This window comes from Spermophilus citellus, assembly GCF_964194105.1.
Source record: "Spermophilus citellus genome assembly, chromosome: 4".
Lineage (NCBI taxonomy): Eukaryota > Metazoa > Chordata > Mammalia > Rodentia > Sciuridae > Spermophilus > Spermophilus citellus.
The window spans coordinates 196,773,552-196,791,809 of NC_138185.1; the positions used below are offsets into that span (position 1 = coordinate 196,773,552).

At 36.0% G+C, this 18,258-nt stretch overlaps 1 protein-coding gene across 17 annotated transcripts in view; it reads left to right on the plus strand.

The window, feature by feature from the left end:
• SIPA1L1 (signal induced proliferation associated 1 like 1) overlaps window positions 1–18,258 on the plus strand; it is a 372,348-nt gene that overhangs the window by 278,070 nt on the left and 76,020 nt on the right. For all 17 annotated transcript variants that reach the window (XM_081290424.1, XM_081290426.1, XM_081290425.1 and 14 more), the window contains 2 exons: window positions 7,089–7,192; window positions 10,410–10,567. In XM_081290424.1, the coding sequence (XP_081146550.1) occupies window positions 7,089–7,192; window positions 10,410–10,567 (262 nt within the window). The remainder of the gene's footprint in view (window positions 1–7,088; window positions 7,193–10,409; window positions 10,568–18,258) is intronic.

The window sequence follows — 18,258 nt, forward strand, 5'->3', positions numbered from 1 at the left end:
CCCGCGATAAGGCAATAATATAAAATTCTCTTTTTTATCCCTGAGCTAATAGGCAAAACCCAGAGAAGTCCAGTAGTCTCATTCTTTAAACCTCTATTAAATAAGAATAAACCACTAAGGGGTTGGGGATGTAGCTCGGTGGTAGAGCACTTGCCTAGCATATGTGAGACCTTGGTTCAGTTCCTAGCACCAAAGATGCACAAAAAGGAATAGGCCACCAAAATTGTCAAGAGCCAGCCTCTATACACGCAACGGCCTCTCACTGGCTCTGATACACTAGCAATAAGCCTGCTCTTGGGCGGGGATTGTAGCTCAGTGGTAGGGCGCTTGCCTTGTAAGCGTGAGGCACTGGGTTCAATCCTCAGCATCACATAAAAATAAATAAATAAATAAATAAAAATAAAGATATTGTATCGATCTACAACTTTAAAAAATTTAAAAAAAAGACTGCTCTGTGTTCAGTCATAATCTCATCACATTTTGTCTAACTTTATTATGTGGTATGTAATCCTCACAAAGAAAAAGTACTTTCTGGAACAAATCCTCCTAAAGAATCATTCTCACTGTAGATCTCACTTGAATCCTTGGATGTGTAGTTCATTACATTAAAATATTATTTGCTATTATTTATTCCTTTTTTTTTCTGTTGTACCTCCTTCTGAGTCTCCAGTTACAAATGTATTTTGTCACTCTCTAGTGTATGTACCATAGGGTGATGTGGCTCTGCTTATTTTTTTTTTCCCAGCCTTTGTTTTTTCTGTGCTTCAGTTTGGATAATTCCTACTAATATGTCTTCAAGCTTCTTATGTTCCCCGCCCCCCCCCCACTGTGTCTTAATTCATTGTTAATTTAATCCAATTTCTGTTAAGGTATCATAACCATTAGAGCCAGAAGTTGCATTTGGTAAATATTTTTCCTACCTTCTATTCTCTCCTCATTAAGATCTTATCCAAAACCTTGAATATTTTATAATAGTTGTTTTAAAGTCTTCATTTGCTAATTTTATCATCTTTGTTATTTTGAGCTTCCTTCTTTTAGTGAATTTTCCCCTACTTTGGATTACATTTCACTACTTCATTTGTCTGGTTATTTTCTTTTAATATTTTTAGTTGTAGATGGACATAATGCCTTTTTTTATTTATATTTATGTGGTGCTGAGGATTGAACCCAGTGCTAGGCAAGCGCTCTATCATTGAGCTGCAGCCCTGGTTATTTTTGTTAGGTATTGGATGTTGTGAATGTTTGATCATTGAGTGTTTGGATTTTATTGTCTTGAGAGAGTTGACTTTTGTTTTGGCAGGAAATTAATTTATAGAATAGATTGGTCTTCATGAGCCTGGTGTTTTAGCTTTGTTGAAGCATGCCTAGAGTAGGCTTTAGTCTCTGGCTAATTTGGCCCTACTACTAAGGCATGGCTTTTCTTGCACCTGGAATACCTGCATATTCTATGAAGTGTCTGCTGTGGCTGGTCAGAGTTTAGGTGTTTTTCAACCGTGTTTGAACTGTGGCAGTTGTTTGGCTTACAGTTTTTCTTTGCTTTTGGAATTCAACTCCCTGTCTACAGTTTACTATTCACCCCAGGATTCAAGGGGGACCCCTCTTGAGATTTCTGATCTTCTACTGTGAGGTTTCTTCCTCTTAGATGCTGTGCCTAACAGATCTCAGCCACCTCAGTCTTCCTGAACTCCAGGCTGTCCTGCTTCTCCTTGAAAGCCTTGCTCTATACCATTATCTTGAAAGTGCCTCTAGGTAGAAAACTGCCAGCTTCTTCGTAGTTTTCCTAGAGCTCCCTTTCTAACGCTGCCTCTTGCCTAGTTTTTGAAAACACTTGGCTCAGGCATTTCACCGCCTTTTCTCATTACTGACAATGGGAGAGTGAGTCCTGCACCAAGTACCCTGTTATATGTGGCTGGAAGCACAAGTCCCAGATGCTTTATCTACACAGGTGCCATCTCATTTAATCCCTACAAACTACTAGCTACCAATTACCCGCCCCCAACCCCACTTAATAGAATTGGCTTCTTTAGATTTACCAACATGCCCACACTTAGATAGCTGGTAAGCATTAGGGAAGTGGAACAGATCCTAGTGGGTATTGTTAATGAAGTGTGCAGAGAGCATAATGTGAGCTCCAAGCCTGGCTATTTGGCTCTGTCTTTCCTCTCTCTGTCCCTTAGACTAATCTCATGAGACAGCTCTACTTGTCATGTGTTGTGATTATATTTGGATTTTCTTCTATGAAGGAGAGAGAGGCTGAGGAAGGAAAGGATTGATGGAAATATCAGACCATTTCTTCTTTTTCATAATTATCTGTACAAGTCCATTTCTTCATCTCAGAAATAAGGACTTGGAGCAGACAAATAACCTACAGATAAATATGTCATAGGCTGGACAAGCTTTCTATGAAGAATTTTCAGTAGTGGATATTTTTTTGCCTCTCTTTGTCTTATTATTATTATTTTAATGACGTATAATTCAAATAATCACCATTTACCTCACAGTGTGATAAATACAAAAATAAACTTCTCTCCAAGCAGTTTATTTTTGGAAAGTGGAAGACCACCCTCATTTTAAGCTGTGCCTATTGATTATTATTCAGGGAATCATTTCCTGACCGAGTCTTGCCTGTCAGGTCAGCACCCATGAGCCTTACAAATCTTTTATAAAGCATTCTTTCTCAGCCTTGCCCTCTTTAATTAACATGTTGCAATTTCATGAATGCTTGTTGCCTCCTCTATTTTTCAATGATGTTGTCAACAGTTGAAATTCAGGGGTTTGGAAGAAACTTAGATTTTTCATAAATAAAATGAATTCTTCTTTATTGGGAATATTTGAACTCTGATTAGGAAAAGTATAAAACTAGCATACTTAAATGCTTTGCACAAGCAAAGGGCTAGTCAGTATTCTAGAAACTGTTGAATAAAGGAGTCTTTTAAAGGAAATTGCACTTTTTAATTTAACTGAACAAAATTGTACACTCTCACTAGCACATTTATCAAGCATCTTTTATGGGCTAGCACTTTCATATACTTTATTTCACTTAATCCTCTTGACAGTGAGAATACTGAAGAATATAGAAGTGAAGTGACTTATATGTAGTCATTTGACAAGTGATACTATTGCCATCCCTGATTAGATCTTCTTACTTCCAAGCTGGGGATCATGTAATTGCAGTTATCCTACAATGTGAGCAGTGGTTAGAAAATAGTAGTGGCTGACTGTTAAATACCAGCTGCACACTATCTCTGTCCATGTCTCTCAATAGGCTAGTGATTTTGAGAAGCCTTGAGCCCCAAGAACATTTCTTAAACTAACACAGTATCAATTTGCCTTTTATAGTAAAGGGTAATGGAAATAGTTGTTGGAACTGTTCTCATGCTCATCTTCCTTGAAGTAAATTAACCTGTCTCCTGACCAAGGCTAAAAATTCATTTTTAAAAATTAGGAAATACATCAGATGCCAGACAAATGGAATTCTTCACTTCCCCCAACTACTTCATCCGTGAGTAAATCAGTAGTACCCTAGGATCCAAAACTTGTCTCATCTCAGATATATGCCAATGTTCCAAAAATGCATACCTTGTGTTTGCTGTGCTTCTGAGCATCCCTGATCCTTCAAGGAAGGTTGCACACATGTGAGATCTCACTCTAGCATGAGGATCTTAAATGAATGGTCCCAGCAGTAAGCTGTTAGAATATATATTCTTTCAAACTGTGGATTAGAATCAGATTTACAATCTGTCTGTGATTTAACTTACATTGATGTTACTTTTCTCCTTTTTTTTTTAAGTGTTGGGGATCAAATCCAGGGCTTCAAGCATGCTAGGCAAGAATTCTACCACTGAACTACATCCCCAGCCTCCTTAGATATTTAAAACTGAGGACTTTTCCTAAAATCGATTTGTATAGATTTATTTTCTTTCATTGAGCTTTTCTTGTTTAATGACCATGAAAAAGTTACATGAAAGTTTTAATTACTTTTTCCTCATTTCAGTTGACACACATCATCCATGCATTCAACTACCTAAAAGCAAAAGAATCAAAAGAGAAGTTAGGTACAGCTGTGACACTGTCTGTACCTTGAAACTGCTTCTGCAGGCTTATTTACCTATTTATATCATCTTCAAGTAGAAATGCTTGATGTAGGACATTATCACTTATCTATACCTTTTAAAGCAATTGAGAATATTATCATTCCTCAATTATTCAGTGTCTTCTTCTCATCATCTTGTTTGATTCTTAGAGAAGTTTTACTTGCTATGACTTAACCTTCAAGTTCCAATTTATGAGTGAGTACATGCCCCTGCCTGGAAGTGTGAGTTGGAGGTGGGTCTTGTGATTGTTGAGATGACCTATATGGTGCCTGAGATTCCTCAATATGTATTTTTTTTTTTACAAATAAAAAGGCATTTTATCTATTTTTCTAATTTTCATCCTGTTAAGACTTTCATAGTTTCAGGATTTCATGGTTTCTAAAAATACAATAATGAGCCCGGTGTGGTAGTTCACCTGCAATCCCAAAAAATTGGGTGGCTTAAACAGACTAGCCTGAAAATCTTATTAGCAAAACCCTGTCTCAAAATAAAAATTTTTAAAAAGGGATGGGAATGTAGCTCAGTAGTAAGTTCCCTGGGTTCAAACTCCAGTTCCAAGGGGGAATAGAACCAAGAATAAGAACATTAGATATTTTATTTTATTTTAGAAAATATAGTGACCATTCTTTTTCTGTTCTCCCTGGTAACGCTTAGCAATTCTATTACATACATAGTAATTTCCAGATTTTAGAATTTACTACTTCTCAGAAATTTTTGTTGTTTTGACCCTAGCTTCATCTCTGAAACTTTTGAAACTATTTCCAAAATGTTGGAAATTCTCAGTAAAACTCTGGGATTTCCAAAGATCCCCAGGAAATGGTGGTCAAGTAGCATATGTTGTATGAGGTGAGACGTGAAGAGGAAAGAAATGTCTAGAAACAGCAAAGTAAATTATCTCTTGGGTTGTCTTCCATATCAGTTTTTCCTCTCTGACAATAATCCTTTTTATATTAGCTATATAAAGCAAAATGTTACAAATTAATACAAGTGACAATCTTTTCTTCTTGCTCATTAATTTTGCTTAAAATTTACTTGAAACACTGGTAAGTATACATCAAATGTGACACATTCACCTTAAAATTTTAAAATGCACTAATCAGTTCTGTATATATTTATAGCCGGGATCTTTAACAGTAGATAAGTTCTTCTTACTCAAGTCCAATCTTAAACAGTAGAGTACTTTATTGTAGTAAAATGCTGCTGTTTTTTTGTGGTGGTGATATTGAGATTTGTAAGATTCTTTTCTTGGGTAGTCATACATGGGTACATATTTCTGCAAACTTTTTTATTTTTGGTAACTAGGGATTTAACTCAAGGGCACTCAGCCACTGAGCCACATCTCCAGCCCTGTTTTGTATTTTATTTAGAGACAGGGTCTCACCAACTTGCTTAGAGCCTCACTAAGTTGCTGAGACAAGCTTTGAACTCATGATCCTCCTGCCTCAGCCACCCAGGCCACTGGGATTATAGGCGTGCACCATTGCATCCAGTTTATTTCTGCAGTTTTTAAAAAATAATCTTTGCTTTGTTCTATTTTTAACTTATTTTTAAACCCTAGTATTTTATATCAGCTTCAAAATTAATACCTTCTAATAAGCTCAAGCTTGAAATTAGATATCTAGAACACCTTTCTAAAGCTGTCTGTAAGCCACAATTGTAGTCTGTGCTTGGGGCAGTATCTAAGGGCCATGGAGCTACTTCTGTGGAGCTACTGCCTTATAATTACCTGGAGTGTTTATTAAAAACAGATTCCTCTGTTGAGGCCCCGTACCCAATGTGCAGCACTCCTGCGGTTGGGGCCTGGGATTCTGCCTTTGAGAACTATTGCCTTTGTCTTATAGCATCTTTCTCTAAAATGCAGCAAAATGTTCTGGTCTTCAAAAATATAGTTGATGGAGGGTTGTGCCCAGACTGAAAGTACTTCTGTTCCTTTTGTGGTTTATGTACGTCTTTCAAGTCTAAACTGATATTCCCTTTGATTTGGGTAGTCAGTAACTCTCTTCTCTGGTTTCCAAGAATTTGTGGTCACATTGATTCTGAAACTATTTTTGTTTAGGCAGTAGAAGTTCCCCACTGCCCAACCCATTAAAAAAGGTGAAAACACAACACATACCTTTAAGTCTTTAAAAAAATTGTTGTACATTCCTAAAATACCTTTGTGCTTCAGAGTTTTGGATTTGTTATCATTGTGTGTTAAGAACAGTTGTCTTGCTTGAATTGGAAGTATTAGAAAAAGTTTCTTTTCTCTCTCTTTTTTATATATATTTTTAGTTGTAGATTGACATAATGCCTTTATTTTATTCATTCATTTTTATGTGGTGCCGAGGATCCAACCCAGTGCCTCACATGAGCTAGGCAAGTGTTCTACCACTGAGCCACAACCCTAGCCTCTAGAAGTAGTTTCTTAACTTGATATTTATGTGCAGAAATCAGGAGTCAGGGAACTTGGATAATCATTTTGTCATTACTTTCACAGAGCTTAGGTCAAAATTTAGAAATTCCTTCAATTGTGAATATAGACAACAAACCATAGTACTAACTGCACTGCCTATGATTCTGTTGTCCATAAAATGGAGATGTTTTCATATCACATTATCTATTGGTGCAGCTATCTTAGAATATTGCTTGGACTTATCATTCCTTCAGAATTATAATAGAAGTAGATAAATTATTAGATCTTATAAATTTTATGTGTATTGTATTTTTAAATTTTCTGTATAATTGATTTATTTTGAAATTGTACATTTTTTAAATTCATTAACAAATATTATTCTGAGAAGAAATCCAATTTCATAGGCCTCCTAGACTGCCAAAAAAGATTGGTTATTTTTTAAAAAGGAAAGTATTAAAACCTACAGTGGGTCTTGTTTAGATCTTTTCTTTCCAAATAATTTTCTTTCCTTTTTCCTTTTTCCCCCCTGAGATATTTATCTTAAATGAATTAGTTTTCCTATTCTGATAGTCATTTCATCATTTTGTATTTTTTCACTGTAGCTGACTCCACTGGAACCCATTCTCTGTACACAACATACAAAGACTATGAGATTATGTTCCATGTGTCTACCATGCTGCCCTATACACCCAACAACAAGCAACAGGTAAGAGATCTTCATGTTATCAGTGCTTCCCCCACTTATTTCATTTCCCCGAGAAGCCTAAGTGGCAAGTTTGTAAAATTTTAAACCAGAATTTAGTGTTGCACCTGTCACCGCAGCAGGAAGCTTTGTGATTTGTGCTCTGTGGAAACAGAAATAGCAAATGAGCGGAAAACAAATGAAGAGACACAGATTCCAGGTTAACAGCCAGCTGGATGGCTTTGCAAATTAATCATTTGCTTTTTACCCACAGGGATTGAGGTTTTCATGAAATCTGAAGAGAACAAGTTGAAATCGTGATTAGATGACTCTGCAGGGTTGCAAAGAACATGCAGGAAGTGGGTGAAATTTCTCAAGAGGCCAGTGCAGAAAGCAGCAAAGTACTGATTCTTCATTTAGATTTCAAGGGAGATTTAGTCTAACTTAGTCTAACTTGTCACAGTGTCAGTAGAATCTCAGAATAATGTTCTGTCGTAGCATGTTCATCAGGAGATGTCAAGGACCTTAAATAACAACTGCATGTGTATGTGTCACACAATGTAGTCTGTCTTAAAAAGATCTAAAAGCACAGTGTGTCATTACTAAAATTTGAAATAGTAAAATGCAACAACTGAGAAATATGATCATTACAGAGTAAAATGGAAACTGGCAGTATTGTTTTTGAGACTATGTGGTAGGTTTTTTTTTTTAATTCAAAATAAATAATACCAACTAGAGAACTAAAAAGACTCTCCTTTCAAAGCTATTAAAAACATGAACAGTCCAGTTTTACTTGTGACCTTAAAGTGGATGTAGATTTTTGTTATTGTCAATTGTTGTACTAACAGAACTCAGGCCAGCTGCAGAATGAATCACATCCTCTTTCACAAAATTTTACCAAACACTGATCTAATCTAGCACTTCATCGCTTTAGGTTTGAGTAAATCACAAATCTAAGTAGTGAAAGTTTCCTTTCAAGATTATCATATTAATAAGAAATAGGACAAAAAGTAGTGAATCAGTTATAAATCTAAAATGAACCTGTTTTAAGATAAACTCACTAATCTGGACTTTGTTGACACTTTGTCTTATGTAAACTCCAAGTTCTAGATTTCTCTGAGAAAAAATATACGATGCTAACTAGACTTCTTATTGTGACTAGTCAGTAGACAAATTAAGAACTTTAACAAATTATCTTTAATGGGGAGATAAAAGGCTTATTCTGCCTGAATACTCAGAATAGAAAGATCAGATTTGTGAGGGTAAAAAATTTAATAAGATTCAGTTATTTCTAAGTAAATGAATTTAAGTTGATATTTAAGTGGAAAACTATTTTAATTTGGGGGCCTAATCAAAGCAAAAGTGTGTGATCATAGACAAGAATAAAAAAATAATTAGTACTGTTATATATTAAGACATTTTTGCCATCTGAGTGACACATACCTGTAATCCCAATGACTTGAGAGGCTGAGGCAGGAGGCTTAAAATTTCAAGGCCAGCCTTAACTACTTGGTGACTTGGTAGGATCCTGTCTCAAAATAAAAAAGTTAAAAGGACTGGGAATGTGGCTCAATGGTAGAGGAAGCCTGGGTTCAATCTCCAGTACAAAAAGAGAAAACAAATTCTCATTCTTTAGCTGAGGAATTAATTTTCTTCTGTATAGATGACTTTATGCATGGAAAAAATGGAAATAATGTATCTCTTATAATCTTTTTTTGCGCTCTTTTAAAAATGAATACAGGCTTTTATTATGCATAAGAGAGAGAAATGGATTTGTTTCTGTTTTGTCCTTCATGAAGTCATTAATTTCAGATATCAAGACACATGTCAAGGAAAGAATGACATTACATGAAAAAAGATGATGTCCCCTATTGTCATCTATGCAGGAATAGACATAGACAAGTAGTATTTATTTTTGGCTTGTTAAAGCTCTTGAATATGTTAATAATCTTTAATTATTGGAATATTCTGAGCAGCAATCAATTCAGACCATAACATCTGATTATATATCATGTTTAGAAATGAAGTAAAATGCCTCAATTGAAGATAATATGGGATATTTACAAATTCCTAAGGTTAAAAGTGCATTTCCTAAACATTCTAACCCCTAATTCTCAATCCTAATCTAAAAGGCATCTTTTCTCCTAATTGACAGCCAGTATAGATCATTGATTTTACTGTTACCTAATTTGTGTACCTTGATGTCACTAGAGAATTTTTTAAGTTTTATAAGTGCAACTTTATGTCTAATGGATAGTGTATAAAGTGTCACATTGAGCTATTTTTCTCTTTTAAGAGCTTCCATAAAATAAATATGTGAGCTGGGTGTGGTGTTGCACACCTGTAATCTCAGAGACTCAGGAGGCTGAGGCAGGAGGATCATGAGTTCAACGCCAGCCTCAACTCTTAGCAAGGACCTAAGCAACTTAGCAAGACCCTGTCTCTAAATAAAATATATTAGAAAGGGCTAGGGATGTGGCTCAGTGACTAAGCATCCCTGGGTTTAATCTCTGGTACCTAGATAAATAAATAAGAGAAACACATATTTCGTTCATTTTTTCTTTACACTATTGAATTAAAGTGTTATAATCTCCTTATGAAAAGGCAGTGGCCTACAATGATTTGGGGTGCCTGAATTTGAAACCACTTATATAAAACACCATTTAACATGAAACAGAAGGTGGTCTTAAGCAGCTTTCACTGTAATTAAAGTAGCTGTTTAAACCTGAAATTTAACCTACTTTTAAATCTTTACTCCATTGTGGAATATTATTACTTTCGACACTCTCGGTTTGTGACATAAAAAGTCTAACAGCAACACCTTAGCCACGTTTTCTCTAAATGCAGCCAATTAAACCAGAACATAAATTGCCTTGTAATTGCTTCAGCCGTTCTCATCTCTGAAATCTTCCCTGTGGCAAGTTTCTTTCTCATACAAAAATGGAACAAAACTGTTGTTATAGAAACTGAGGGTTTGGAGATGTTTGGGTCTGAACATAATATGCCAGATATTGGTTAGATTTATTTGAATGGCCTTATATTTTATGCAAATTTCAGAATATTTATTTCCATATTCCTTGGAGGGAATAAGGCAAGCTAAAATATTGACAATAACTGCATAGATTACCTACCCTAGTCTGTACTGATTAGTAATGAGTGTTTTAAACACGGTTATATAAAGAAAATCGGGAAGGGAAATAAGGGCGCTGTCATTTATGTTGATTGCTTATTTTTTTCATAGCTCCTACGAAAGCGGCATATTGGAAATGATATTGTAACAATTGTTTTCCAAGAGCCTGGAGCACAGCCATTCAGCCCGAAAAATATCAGATCCCATTTTCAGCATGTCTTTGTCATTGTCAGGGCTCACAGCCCCTGCACTGACAACGTCTGTTACAGGTATGTACCCCTACTTCGCTAGTGGCTAGGTGGACACTGACTGAGTGTCATGCAGAGGCCCCATCCAGCTTTGCTTTCTGAAGTGGCAGTGGAGAGTCTGTTACTATTTATTTTTGTCCTTAAAGTGTGTATGCAGTTGAACAGATTCACACAATGACATAACCTGATGGCATTGGCATCCCCCAGACTCGTTAGTTAGACACCTGCTGTTTCCATTTGCACCTCCTCCTTAGGCAGTAGCCTTCATCCATACCATCTGGTTACTAACCAACTAATTACTCATAGTGTTAATTATATATAATACACACACACACACACACACACACACACACACACACAGCAAAAGCAGAGATAAATTCTCATAATAAATGGGGAAGAGAAATTCACTTTTAAACAATTATCATTAAAAAAGCCTAATCTTGTTTCTGACTTCTTGATTCACTGTCGTTTCTAAATATAGCTTTAGAGGCATTTCTATACTTTCTTAAACATCTGTTGAAAATACTTCAATGTCAGTAGTTGACCAATCTCATGAGTATCTGAATTCAGAGGGCTTAGGTACTAAAGGAGATAGGACCTGTGATGCTGTCTTGATTTGAATGGAACCCCAAGAAGTGTAAGGATATTCTAGCATTTGTAAGACATGTCTAATACTCATCAAGCCTTTCAAAGTATGAAAGTTTAGCATATCTTTCCATCCATAAACTTTAGGTGTTAGGCTTTGTTAATCTTTTATATTCATTTTTGAAGTAATGTTGCTACCTGCACAGAAAGTGGCCAATACAGACTAATAATGAGTTTGTGAGGTCCACTACTATCTAATTCTAGGGTAATGCAGGTTAATTCTAGGAGTAAAGCACTTTAGGGGTCAGAGTTAGTAAAGGTTACTCTGGACTGCTGCTGACTGCTGCTGTCCTTGCTTGCATCACAGGATGCATTCAATGAGGTCTTCCTGTAAGCTCAGTACCACTCTCTCTACCTTACATGTGTTACCTCATTTAATCTTGGTGTGTGTATATGTGTGTGCATGTTCTTTATTTTTGTATTATATGTAATTAGAATTAAAATTACACTTGTGATTATTATCTCATGCATTCTTTGTGTTTTAACAGTTATTTTTATTGGCACATTGTACTTATGCATAATAGTGAGGCTTATTATGTCATTTGTACATGCACACAATATAATTTGTTCAGACTTATTCTCCAGTACTTTTCCTTTTCCCTCACTTAATCTTTAAAACCTATGAAGGCAGGTACCATTTTTGTCCCCATTTCAGACAATGAAATTGAAGTACACAATGGCTATATAACTTGCCTGAGTCCAGCTGACTCTCACTGGGCAGAATCAGATGTAGGTGGGGGGTTGGATACTGGGGATTGAACCAGGGTCTTGTGTATGCTAGATAAACACTCTATCACTGAACTACCTACCCAGCCCTATTTTACTTTATTTTTCCATTCCATTCCTCCCCTTACCCTCTCCCTCTTTCACAAGCCACAAAAGGTGGGTTTTTGTAGTCCTTGTTCCTGACTCGCAGCTATGTTCCAAAATTTCTCAGATACTTGAGCCTATATAAATACCCAAACCAGAGAGGTCTTCAGTTTCCCAAGTTCCAGGATGGAAACCCTGATAGTGTAGAACTACATCTGAAGCCCCTTCACCTAAGACATACTCTTTGAAATCTGCTTGGGTAGTTATAGAATGAATAAATAAGCACAGGACATTTGGCTATAATTGATATGGATAACTTTTTATTTAGAAAATACCTGAGCATTTGAAGCCTGCTATCTACTGGATTCATGTAAAAGGATTTCACACTACTTTGTAGATAGAAAGCTAAGCCCTTTTTGAATGGGCACCTGGAAGTTTGGGGAATGGAAAACTAGACAGTTTCTTCTAAAGAAAAATTATTCTTTTCCAGGCTTTTGTCTAAATCAGTACTGTTCAGTAGAAATATACAAGCCAGGGCTGTGGATGTAGCTCAGCTCTATGGTGCTTGCCTAGATGCATGAGGCCCTGGGTTCAATCCCCATTACCACAAGAAGGGAAAGAAAAGAAATAAAATACAAATTACATATTAATTTTATATTTTTCTAATAGCCAGATTTTAAAAAAAGTAATAAGAAATGCGTGAAATTAATTTTGATACTGTTTTTTCACCCCATATAATATTTTATTTACCAAATATATTTAAGTATTAGCATTTCAACTTGGACTAGTGTGATTCTTAAAATTAAAAAAAAAAAATACTGTAACATTTACATTGTTTGGACTAAGTCTTTGCAATCTGGAGTGTATTTTAGACTTAACAGCACATCTGAGGATGTTAAATTTTCAGTGGACATGATCTGTATTAAGATTTCATAAAACTTTCAATTGAAAAGGTAGATTTTTACACACAGATTGTTCCAGACACACTTTTAAAAAAATATTTCAACTGAATTAAATGCCAGTTTTAAAATTTATATTAAGTAAAATTTAATATTACTTAATATTCCTTGCTCACACCAATCAGATTTCAAGTAGTCAGAAGCTGTATGTTGTCAGTGGTCACCATAATGGACAGCACAAGTCTAAGCACACTGCTTAATGGGGCAGGAGTTATGGCCTTTTTCATTGCTTTGCTGTTTTGTTGTTATCTCTGAAACCATAATTTTTGCTTTCTCTTACATTTAATCTGTTGCCTAATGAGCACATCTTTTTAACCTATCATATGACGCTATGGGAGTCTGCCAAGAGAAGCACACTGAATACCCCTACTCATGCCACACAGGTGTGTCTGAAATTTCCTAGTTGCCAAGGTTGACTGCAGCCCAACACATCTTTTGCTTTTCTCCATTAGTAAATCAAAGGGAACATACCAATATGTAACATCACCAAAAGAAATCACAAGAAATTATAAAGTAATGACTTTTTCCTACTGTAAACTTTAGGTATCAAAATTTTCTTTGACCTTCTCAAATGAAGTAGGTTATGGTGAGGTATTTGGAGGCCCATGCAGCCTTTACTGTGGGAGGAGTCAATGAGGAGGAGCTTATTTTCTCAGGAAAATAGATATATTACAAAGCAGAATAGAAAATAGAAAAAATAGAAAATCTGTGGCAATTTTAGAATAAAACTGGGTCCTCAAAGAATTTTCACAGCTGTAAATTTTTTACCTACTGCAGCTATCCTCAGACTAGCAGGAATATGAATTTATATGCCTCTTTCATTAGAAGTACTTTGGTGTAAAGTTTAGAGCTACATTGATTTATTCTAATTTTAATTATAATTTAACTTTATTCCTGTGTGATTTAACTAGAGAAATTCAAATGCTTTTTTTTTCTTTTTTTATTGATTATTTAAAGCATTACATAGCTCATGATATATCATCTTTCATACATTTGACTCAAATTGTGTTTTGAACTCCCATTTTCAAATGCTTTTAATCATTTAAAATCTCTTCATTCCAATTTTCTCAAATATTTCTCATTTATGCTTATATGTTTATTTGCTGAAACCTACTTGATGTCTGTGGTCTGGAACTTGGAAACTTTTTCTCAGGGAAATATCTTATTATAAACATGTAGAGAAATTCAGGGTCAGTATAGACTGAAGTTATAAAGGATATGAAGAAAATGGATTCAGTGTATGTTTTATTTTTTTTTATTTATTTTTTTTATTGTTGGTTGTTCAAAACATTACATAGTTCTTAATATACCATATTTCACAGATTGATTCAAGTGGGTTATGAACTCCCATTTTTACCCCGTATACAGATTGCTGTGCCACATCAGTTACATTTCCATTGATTTACAAATTGCCTTTCTAGTGACTGATGTATTCTGCTGTCTATCCCATTCTCCACTATCCCCCCTCCACTCCCCTCCCCTCCCCTCCCCTCCCCTCCCTCCACCCCCTCTACTATAAATCGTTTCTTCCACTTATATAATTTTTCTCCTACACCTCCTTTCCTCTTATATGTAATTGTGTATAACCCTGAGGCTCACCTTCCAATTCCATGCAATTTCCCATCTCTCTCCCTTTCCCTCCCGCCTATCATCCCTGTTTAATGTTAATCTTCTTCTCAAGCTCTACCCTGTCCTTGGTTACTCCCCTTATATCAAAGAAGACATTTGGCATTTGTTTTTTAAGGCTTGGCTAGCTTCGCTTAGCATAATCTGCTCTAATGCCATCCATTTCCCTCCAAATTCTATGACTTTGTCATTTCTTATTGCAGAGTAATACTCCATTGTGTATAAATGCCACATTTTTTTAATCCATTCATCTATTGAAGGGCTTCTAGGTTGGTTCCACAATCTTGCTATCGTGAATTGTGCTGCTATGAACATCGATGTAGCAGTATCCCTGTAGCACGCTCTTGTTAGGTCTTTAGGGAATAGACCGAGAAGGGGAATAGCTGGGTCAAATGGTGGTTCCATTCCCAGCTTTCCAAGAAATCTCCATACTGCTTTCCAAATTGGCTGCACCATTTTGCAGTCCCACCAACAATGGACAAGTGTACCCATTTCCCCGCATCCTCGCCAGCACTTGTTGTTGTTGGACTTCTTAATGGCTGCCAATCTTACTGGAGTGAGATGGTATCTTAGGGTGGTTTTGATTTGCATTTCTCTGACTGCTAGCGATGTTGAGCATTTTTTCATGTACTTGTTAATTGATTGTATGTCCTCCTCTGAGAAGTGTCTGTTCAGGTCCTTGGCCCATTTGTTGATTGGGTTATTTGTTATCTTATTATCTAATTTTTTGAGTTCTTTGTATACTCTGGATATTAGGGCTCTATCTGAAGTGTGTGGAGTAAAGATTTGTTCCCAGGATGTAGGCTCCCTGTTTATCTCTCTTATTGTTTCTTTTGTTGAGTGAAAACTTTTTAGTTTGAGTAAGTCCCATTTGTTGATTCTAGTTGTTAACTCTTGCGCTATGGGTGTCCTATTGAGGAATTTGGAGCCCGACCCCACAGTATGTAGATCATAGCCGACTTTTTCTTCTATCAGACGCCGTGTCTCTGATTTAATATCGAGCTCCTTGATCCATTTTGAGTTAACTTTTGTGCATGGCGAGAGAAAGGGATTCAGTTTCATTTTGATGCAAATGGATTTCCAGTTTTCCCAGCACCATTTGTTGAAGATGCTATCCTTCTTCCATTGCAGAACTTAAATTATCACTATTTGCAGACGATATGATTCTATACCTAACAGACCCCAAAGGGTCTACGAAGAAACTATTAGAGTTAATAAATGAATTCAGCAAAGTGGCAGGATATAAAATCAACACACATAAATCAAATGCATTCCTGTATATTAGCGACAAATCCTCTGAAACGGAAATGAGGACAACTACTCCATTCACAATATCCCCCAAAAGAATAAAATACTTGGGAATCAGCCTAACAAAAGAGGTGAAAGACCTATACAATGAAAACTACAGAACCCTAAAGAGAGATATAGAAGAAGACCTCAGAAGATGGAAAAATATACCCTGTTCATGGATAGGCAGAACTAACATCATCAAAATGGCGATATTACCAAAAGTTCTCTATAAGTTCAATGCTATCCCAATCAAAATCCCAACAGCATTTCTTGTAGAAATAGATAAAACAATCAGGAAATTCATATGGAATAATAAAAGACCCAGAATAGCAAAAACAATACTAAGCAGGAAGTGTGAATCAGGCAGTATAGCGATACCAGACTTCAAACTATACTACAGAGCAATAGTAACAAAAACAGCATGGTACTGGTACCAAAACAGGCGGGTGGACCAATGGTACAGAATAGAGGACACAGTAACCAATCCATAAAACTTCAGTGTATGTTTTAAACACAGAAGGAATTCAATGAGAACAAAATGAATTATTTTACGTGGTCAGGCGTAGGTGCAGTAGGAGCATAGGGACAGAATGGAGGGTGAGAAGCCTCGGTAAGCAGACCCCTGGCACAAGAAAAAGGAGGATGAGGCAGTAGAGGCCCTTAGAATTCAGGGCATCCAGGAAACCTTTGTAGAATTTTAGAAAAATGTACCCAGTGTTTCTATGCAAGGTAATAGGTAATTTTTACACAGAAAGATACGTTTGTAAGTTGTTTTTATCTTTCATTTTTCACTAGTTCTTTTGTCAAATACTTTTTTGTGTATGTGCCAGGCACTATTCTAAACCCTGGGATTTAACTGGAGGACAAAAAAAAAAATTCCTACAGTCAATCCAGAGAGAAGGTCCTGGAATAGTATGTCATTAAGCCTTCCTGGGGACTGGAAAGTTTAGGAAAAACTAATTCTAGAAGCCAAATAACTTTGAATGGCCATGACAAAGCCAAGGACTGCGATATCAGTCACAATGTCTGCATACAAAGCTTACCCTATAACTGATCAAAGGGCCCTCCAGGCCCTGTTCTGTTTGTATCGTTGCAATAAGCTTAATTGCTTGGTCTCAGTTGATAGGGCAGATTAGAAGCTGCAAATCAAAAAGATGAAGGAGCAGTAAAGGGCAAGAACATGCTAAAAACATCAATATGTGATTATCGTTAGAGGAGATGCAGAGAAAGTATTCACATTAAAGATACAAATTCAGTAAGAATAGTAGTCTGGAACATCTGCTTTGAGAACAAATAACCAAATGTACTTACTCACCCCTGAGGGCCTCACCTTGTAAAAACAGTGTTGAATATCACCATTTTTCAACAACTAATGAATTATTAGATCTGGCATTGATCATCAAAGGCTGCAAACGTCACACACACAAAAAAAAGATGTGTGCTCTTACAAGGTAGTCATGTTTCCTCTCTCCCCAAGTTAAATATGAATCTGATCAAGACTCTAGGCAAGTCAGTTTATAGGACATGGAAAAGACATAGGAGCACCTTTAGTTGACAAGATTCAGATTCTGGACAACTCCAAACAAGAACAGACCAGTTTCTTCAACAGATAAATTACAAGAGATAAAAGGATGGGAGAAGTGCAGGGGAATCCATTAAATGAGAAATTTTTAAAAGATGGACTAATTAATTACAAGGTGTTGATTTTATTTGGATCCTAATTGAAACAAAAAGATATAAAAATTATAAAGGTATCTTAAACAATTGGAGATAGGACCATTGGCTCCCTATTTGATGAAGTTAAAGAATATTTTTAAACTAGCATAGTAATAAGTACTTGTAATAATGACCCTGTGTCTTCAAAACAAATGCTAATTCTGACCAGTAGCTACTTCTAGGAAGGTAAAAATAAGTTACTTCTCTCAGGAAAAAAAATTCTTTTCAATGGTTAAAATGTAATAATGTTGAAGAGTCAGTATAATGTAGCTCAAAAAGCACTTGGAACTAGACCAGATTGTGAAACCCCTTAGTTGTTAAAATTTATTTTTCTGTGCAGTGGAAGATTGCTTGACATCTACTTAAAATCCAGCAATAAGTATAGGAGTGTGGTACAAGCTCCTGAAATGTCCTGTCTGTCCTCTGCCTTCTCTTAAAAAAAAAAAAAAAATGAATTCAGGCCACGCATGGTGGTACACGTCTATAATCCCAGGGACATGGGATTCTGAAGCAGGAGTATCGAAAGTTCAAGGCCAACCCAGGCAACTTAGAAGACTGTGTCTCAAAATTTAAAAAGAAGGGGGCTGGGGATGTAGCTCAGTGGTAGAACTTTCCTGGATTCAATCCTCAGCACCACAAAAAAAAAAAAAAAAAAAAAAAAATTTT